Below are 7,053 nucleotides of genomic sequence, written 5' to 3' on the forward strand. Positions count from 1 at the left end.
TCTGCGCCCGCCCCCTGCCTCGCCTCGGCGCGCCGGTCGCTCGCTCTTCTCGGTCGGCGTGGCGGCCGGCAGCAGAACTCGCCAGGAAATCTTGGTGCGGCAGTCGAGGTCGAGTCCGAGCTGGGCAGCGAGGCAGTGCGCGCTGGGGGCGAGCAGAGGAGCTCTTTGGAAACGCGGCCTGTGAACCGTAATGCGTTAACTTCTTTATGGCAGTTCGCACGTTCACTGCGTGTGGGTCGGTTGTTGGGAATGCGTGTGGAACAGGAATGGTAGAGACACGTAAGGAACAGGAAGGCGGTTCCTTTCCCCTTGCGTGGTCTGTGGGAGACCTCTCTTACTCGGCCAAAGTGAGAAGAGCACTTCTCTGTGCTTGCTTTTGGAAACAGTTGCATTTCTTGGGGGCTGTTAGTCTGCCAGAGCAGATAACAGCAAATGTGCTCTTAAAAATACTCTATTTAAAAAGACCCTTTCTTGAGAAGAGCTTGGCACTTCTCCTAAAACTAATGAACCTGTAAGTTTTGTGAGAGTGGCTATCCATATCAGAATGGGGAAAATGATGATGGTAAACTTGATGCATACTTTGGCTTTTTGTATGGCTTAGCATCTTTTAAATCCTTCAGAAGTCTTTTTGAGAGCCTTCCAATAGCACGTGGAGAAAATCTGTTAATATTCCTGCTTGAAAAATATGCTGTTTAAAGAGGGAGCAGCAGATCTAGGATGTCAAGCGAATAGGTGCTGCGCTATGTGGCATGGCGTACTATTTGATTTCTTTCTATCGCAATACAAAGCACCCTATGGGATGGCAAACCAAGTGGCCTGGCACGTGGGTACCATTTGATTTCTTTCTATCGCAATACTAAGCACCCTGTGGGATGGCAAAACAAGTCTTCCAAGCAGTGTGGCACCCTAATTTTGTTTTTAACTTAGGTGCTTAGCTTAAAACCAATTTGGCTGTGCAGTTTGGACATCTGAAACTGGGAGAAGGGCATCTAAGTACTTATGAAAGCAGACATGTTCTATAGCTGTGTGTGTCCCCCTGTGAGGAGGGGGGAATGGTTATGGTTGGGAGCTTCCTGAGTGTTCATGTGACTGAGTTCTCCAGATACGGAATTTGTATGTGTATGGCTAGTTTTACTTTAGCTGTCAGGGTACTGCTGCTTGTGCCTGACCTCTCTGGCACTCTGTTGGCCGCTGGAGCCCCCATCCATAAAGATTATCAGTGTCACCTACTCTGACGGTAGCCATTTAGTTTTGTAACTGTAGGTGTTGCTGGAGGCTTGTTTTTTATGCTGAAAGTTACAGAAGTGCTGATGATGTCCTGTGGTTCAAAGATGTAGCTTAAGTGGAAGTAATGGTTTATGAAGGGAGAGTCTGAAAATAGTTAGAATTTCAATTTTGCTGATGAAAGCCAATACTAGGGTTGCATGTGGAATATGTAAGAATTGTCCAGGCTGTTTTATGTTCCGTGCTAGAATAGCCAAAGACTGTGCTTAGGGGACCAACAAAACTTCTGTCTAGCTGTTACTGGGTGGGATGCTCTGTTCCCTCTGGTACAGCAGACCTATTCTTTACATCAAAGTATATAGATGAAAATCTTGTTAAACAGAAAAATGTGCTATAAATGTGGCATGCAACTTGTATGCCTTCTGACTGTTGGTACATGTTTTAAAAACTTAGAGTTGCATGAACTTCTTGCAATTGTTGAATATTTTCTATTTGCAGTGTTGGTAGCCTTATATGAAGAGCCAGAGAAACCAAATAGTGCACTGGAGTATCCTTTTTCTCTTCTGTGAATTGTTCTTAGAGACTTCATGCAAAACAGCAGTACTGCTTCTGACTCGTAGGTGAACTGGAAAGGCTCGTTTAGAAGACATATGTTGAGAACATGGCTTTTATGGATGCATTTTAGCTAATGATTGCATTCTTACAAGCTAACAGAAAGTCTGACATGATGCAAGAGAACTGTGCATATCAGTATGCCAGCAATTATGAAGTTAAGTTATAGACCATTACAGAATGTCGTAGACCTGCAGCATTAGATTTGAATACTTATAGTATCTGTGGCTTCTGAAGTCGGCTTCTTCACACTTCCCTTTTTTTTTTTTTTAAATAATACAAGAGGGGAAAAAAATTAATATCTCTTGTTTCTTGCTGTTTTTAACCAGCCTCCCTTTTTGGCTGTTGCTTCTATTTTTTTGGTTATTCCTTTTAACTCTTCAGAACTTCTGCGTTTAAGAGAGGAAAAGAAGAGGAGGGTGTAGTAAAACATGAGAATTCGTCCTGTGTGTACTGATGTCTTGGTTGTTTGTGTGTGTTTTTTTGTGTGGTTTTTTTTTTTTAGGAATATACCAATGAACTTGAAAAGCTTTCTTATTTTTGTAACTTAATCCTGTAGGTTGAAAAGCACTGTAGTCATCTTAAGTGGTTTAATGCAATTTTGGTCACATGTATTGCAGCACTAACTTCATCATAAGTGTTAAAACTAAAATGTGGTTATGCTATCTAACTGAAGAAATACTTAACATCTAAATATCAGCTTTCTGAAGCATCATCTGGGAGCTTCAGCTCCTGAGAATCCAGAAATAGAGGCACTTCGCTTGGAAGTGGCAGAGATGAAAGAAAAATATGAAGCTGTGTTGGAAGAAAATAAAAAACTGAAAACCAAGGTAAAAGTCTACTTAGTGTTCCTCAGTAGTTCCATATTTCACAAAAAGAATACTTCAATACTTAGAATACAGCTAACTTTCTTCCATTAGAGTACCTGATAAATGTTGTTGCATTGTTTCGCCTCGTGGTTGAGGAATGCTGATATAAATCTTTACTACGATGAATTCTTTTTTTTTTTAATGGGACGCTTCTTATATTCTATAACATAGAATAGTATTGCTAAACTAGGGATTTTATTTATTTATTTAGTGGAAGTATGTTACCGAGGCTAATCCCATGTCTTCATTCAGTCTTGTCTGGATGTGTTTAAGTTGTCTGATATTATGTAGCTCGTGCTTCCAGAAGAGTTTTGAAAAAGAAAAAAGCTAATGTATCTATTATAAAGGCTCTTAAAAGGCAAACTGAAGGAGGAATATTATATATTAGTTTGTGTGACCTGGCACAGACTTGCACATGGCAGGATGTTACCAGTGGAGGCACTCGTATCCACGTGGAACAGTAATTTGCACTTTTCAGCTAAAACAACCCTGGTACTCCTCTATCTGCAACAACAGTAGATCTGAAGTGCTAGCTAAGGCAGAGCCATTCTTTAATGGGTCTACAGGCTGTCTGAAACAGCTCTGGGAGGTGAACAACTTCTCCTTATGAGAGGGCACCGATTGTAAACCTAACAACACTGAAGAAGGAGACCTTTGAGAACCTTAATAAGCTAGTAGCTTATGTGCCGCTACAGGTTTCCATGCATTTGTTGGAAGAGGATGGCTGTTGTTATATGTGAACATCCCTACGGGTATTTTACTGGGAGACAACCACCCCACCTTAGTTCTGGGAGAAGGGATTCTTGGGCATTACCCCTTTGTATTTCTTGTCTGGAGTGCTCTTGCTATCCTAGTAATTCTTCTCCTTTTCTGTTACCCACTGTGAGTCCTTACAGCTACATTTGTTATTTCTTACTAGGAAATATGGCAAAGAGCAGAATTTTAGGGGGAGTAGCAATAGACCAGCAGTTCACTCGGCGTAGCCGACTTAAAAATGCATCCGATAGTAAGTAGACACGTGAAAGCAGAGTAACCTGGGTCTTTGTTTAAAGGGATCTTTTAAAGAAGTCAAAGCTTGTTCCAGGAAAGTAAGCCTTTCCATAAAAGTGGGTTTATCTGTGCTTTCACCTTCTTCAGCCTTCAAATGATAACTCTTACTTTACGTGTTTTCCAGTATTGATGTTTATGTTTTTTTCCTTTCTTTCCCCTGCCATCTTCTGCCTGTCATTCTGACATAGCATAGAAGTTCACACGGACAGAATGCAGGGAGAACACTGCCGTTTAGCCTTTTTTTTTTTTTTTTTTTTAGCAGACCTCTAGCATAAAATACATGCCGTTAACTGTGTGTTTATTGGTAACTTGAAGCATGTCCAAATAGGTGGTGTTCTTCTGTTGCATTCATCTGTGAAGATCTGTTCTTTTCCTTATATTTATTGGTCAGAATGTCAGGTATTTGGGTGAGGTGGGGGGCAGGAAGTCAATAGTTAGGCCCTTTGTGGGAAAGAAAACTGACTTTGGATTGTGTGCTGGCCATCTTTTGTAGTAAAATCTACAAGAATGAGAAAATGCTATTTTAGCAGCTCTTGTTAGTGGCATAGTGATTGCTGTAATTTAGTGTTGCTACAAGAAACATGGGTATTTTATTTTTTTTTAATGTACTTTGTTGATTTTTAACCTACTCAGCAATTCACAGGAGAGGGGAAGAATCCTAATTGAGAAACTGGACTGGAATATTTCAGAGACTCAGTCCTAATGCTTGAACTGTTTTTGAAGCTTGAGGTTATCTTTGATGTAACTGAGGTCAAGTAAACACCTTCATATGTTTCTTTTGGAAATAACTTTACAAGTGAAGGTCATCCTTTAGTGCATAGTTGCCTAGGCCATACTTTCCAGAAAGCATAATGAAAGCTAGAATGATTACAGGAAACGTTAGTTTGGGTACTGTTGCTATGAGAATGACTGTTTCATTTAATCATATTTCAGTGAAACCAAAGCTTATATAAGGCGCTGATCATTATCAGCTGCTATTTGAGATTAAAAGCACTTAGCGAGACCTAGAACAAGAAACAGGGAAAAATTAAGGGTGAGACCTATATGCTTGAAAGTGAATTTAAAAAGCCCCCTTGTTATAGTTGCATGATTATACAGTGTGACAAATTGATGTTTTGAAGGAAGGGTTACTTTGTTGCCTGACTTGAGAATGGACTTGCATAAATATCAGTGATGGATTAAAATGCACAAAGTAAATGGAACACTTCCAGACCAAGCGTTTTCCTACATTTCTTAATGTAGAAAGTGTCTCTGAAATGTTGCAGCTAACTAAATTCCTCTCTTTAAATCCACAGCTGGCTCAGTATGAACCACCTCAAGATGAGAAGCATGGTGAATAACAGTAGTTTCTCCTTTAATGCCTTGACTTAATAAAGGGCTTCCTGAGAACTGCAGTCCTTTTTTTTTTTTTGTGTGTGTGTGAGCGTGTGAAACTCTGCATGTCTACTTTGTTACCTCATCATCTTAAAGAAAGAAAAAAAAATGCAGTACCATGAGTGTACAGCTATTTTTTTGCAGCTGAAGCAACAACCGATGAGTTTAAGCGTACTGGCCAACTTGCTTTCTGTGTTTGAGAAAAGGTGATAGTTATGATTAACTTGTAGATAACTGTGCCTGCCAACTTTGTGTAAATTTCGCATTCTGGTCAGTGGTCCTGTTAAGCTGCTGATCTCTCTCTTGGCTTTCTTTTAACTGGAGGGGGTGACATGACACAGATGGACCAACTGTAAACTAAAACAGGACCTCCAAGGTATGTTCAAAGTTGGTACTCAGCACTGAGGTTAGGCTTCTACCGAAGCTGATAGTGTAACGGTCTACTCAGAGGGGCACAAAAGGAGTAAGTATAGTCATGTTAAGTGATGGACATAGCACAACGTTGGAGATGCAGTACCTACTGAACTCACAATTTTTAATTTGTATGAGGTGTACCCATTTCCATGCAGTTCATGTCTCCAATCCTGTTTCAGAAACTGGGCCTTGGAGAGTTGATCCAGATACCGCCTAGACAGTTCTAAACAGAATACAAAATTCTTACTTGTAATGGATGTCCTGTGTAATTAGAGTGGCGCATGTAAGAGTACAATGCGGGGAGTTCTGCCTTCTGATTCATTTAATGGGGAAAAGAATATCTAGGCAGGGCAGAAGATCCAAGAGAGGGGTGTGTGTGTCACTTGTGATTTCTAATTCTGCCTCTATGTTCTATGGCCCCTGTTTCCCTGAATTGGCTTCACAATTCTTCTGAAATGCAAAGTTGTCCTTCACCAAAAAAAAAGATACATTTTTAAAGAGCTGCATTTGTCTCCTATCTTAAAATTAGGTACTTTAAAGGCAACTGGTGACAGGAAAAATAAAGGAAGGGGGGGAAAAGTGCAGTAGCTGTCTTATGTATTAGATCTACTGGCTATTAGTTTAACTTTGTTTCTAGGATAGGTTTTGCAGCTCATCTTACAGGTGCGGTAGGATGGATCAGAACTTTTGCTAAAGGCAATGTATGAACTGAAATCAAGGGCTAATGAATGTAATGGTTGCTTACCTTACTACTGTAGCTATTATTGATCGAAAGAGACCAGAAGAGAGGTACCTGAGGGGAAGATGCTATGTTAAATCTTTAAAACAACAACAAAAAACCCCACCCCAAACAAACAAACAAAAAAAACCCAAACAGAAAAAATGCCCCACCCTCTGCAACGAAGAAAAGAAGAAAGCTCACTTGTAAGTTAGAACATACACCTAGCATTAAGTTGCAGCATGTGGAAACGGGGGGGGGGAGGATAATGCTGCAGGAAATGCATCGTACAGCTGAACGTGTGCTGCGAGCGATGTGACTGGAGGAAGACAGAAATAAACACCGTTTGGGGCCCGTCTTGTCAAAGAAGCAGCAGGCAAGGTAAGGTGTTTAGTCGAGGTCATCACAGGGTGTGAAGGGCACCTTGGTCGAGACACCGGGTGTGAGGGCAGTAATACACACTGACGCTTTTCATAACCGTGTTTGCTTCCCTCTGAAAACGGTTTGGTCTCTCGAGCCTGAAATTAGGATTGTAATGAAATAATCAAATTTGTTAAAACGTCAATCGAGCTTCCTGCCTGCACAGATGATGCCAGTAGAAAATGACTATGTAGTCAACATGAAGAACCTCGCTTCGTAGGCAGCGTTCGCTTGGAGGGGGGGTTGCCGCTTTGGCGAAAGCTCCCGCGCCTCGCTTTGCGTTTATGTTTGCGCCGCAACTGGGGCGCGCCCGCGGGGCGGTGCCTGTGGCCGCTCTCCGCAGCGGGGCTCTCCCCGAGCCGCGAGCCGGCT

At 41.4% G+C, this 7,053-nt stretch overlaps 2 protein-coding genes across 2 annotated transcripts in view; both read left to right on the forward strand.

The window, feature by feature from the left end:
• The window catches only part of RRAGC (Ras related GTP binding C), a 24,543-nt gene that overhangs the window by 709 nt on the left and 16,781 nt on the right, over window positions 1–7,053 (forward strand). The gene's annotated exons all lie outside the window — the stretch shown is intronic.
• MYCBP (MYC binding protein) lies at window positions 1,629–5,148 on the forward strand. The gene is made up of 3 exons (XM_019473517.1): window positions 1,629–1,771; window positions 2,537–2,666; window positions 5,051–5,148. The coding sequence occupies exons 1-3, from the start codon at window positions 1,629–1,631 to the stop codon at window positions 5,093–5,095; spliced, it is 318 nt and encodes a 105-aa protein (XP_019329062.1). The 3' UTR covers window positions 5,096–5,148.

This window comes from Aptenodytes forsteri, unplaced genomic scaffold (genome assembly GCF_000699145.1).
Source record: "Aptenodytes forsteri isolate BGI_AS27 unplaced genomic scaffold, ASM69914v1 Scaffold7, whole genome shotgun sequence".
In the NCBI taxonomy this organism is placed as follows: domain Eukaryota; kingdom Metazoa; phylum Chordata; class Aves; order Sphenisciformes; family Spheniscidae; genus Aptenodytes; species Aptenodytes forsteri.

Coding starts and splice junctions, on each gene's coding strand:
- MYCBP (XM_019473517.1), top strand. CDS start 1,629: ATGCAACTTGTATGCCTTCTGACTGTTGGTACATGTTTTAAAAACTTA. Junction 1,772..2,536: donor AAACCAAATAGTGCACTGGA/GTATCCTTTTTC, acceptor TCTAAATATCAG/CTTTCTGAAGCATCATCTGG. Junction 2,667..5,050: donor ATAAAAAACTGAAAACCAAG/GTAAAAGTCTAC, acceptor TTAAATCCACAG/CTGGCTCAGTATGAACCACC.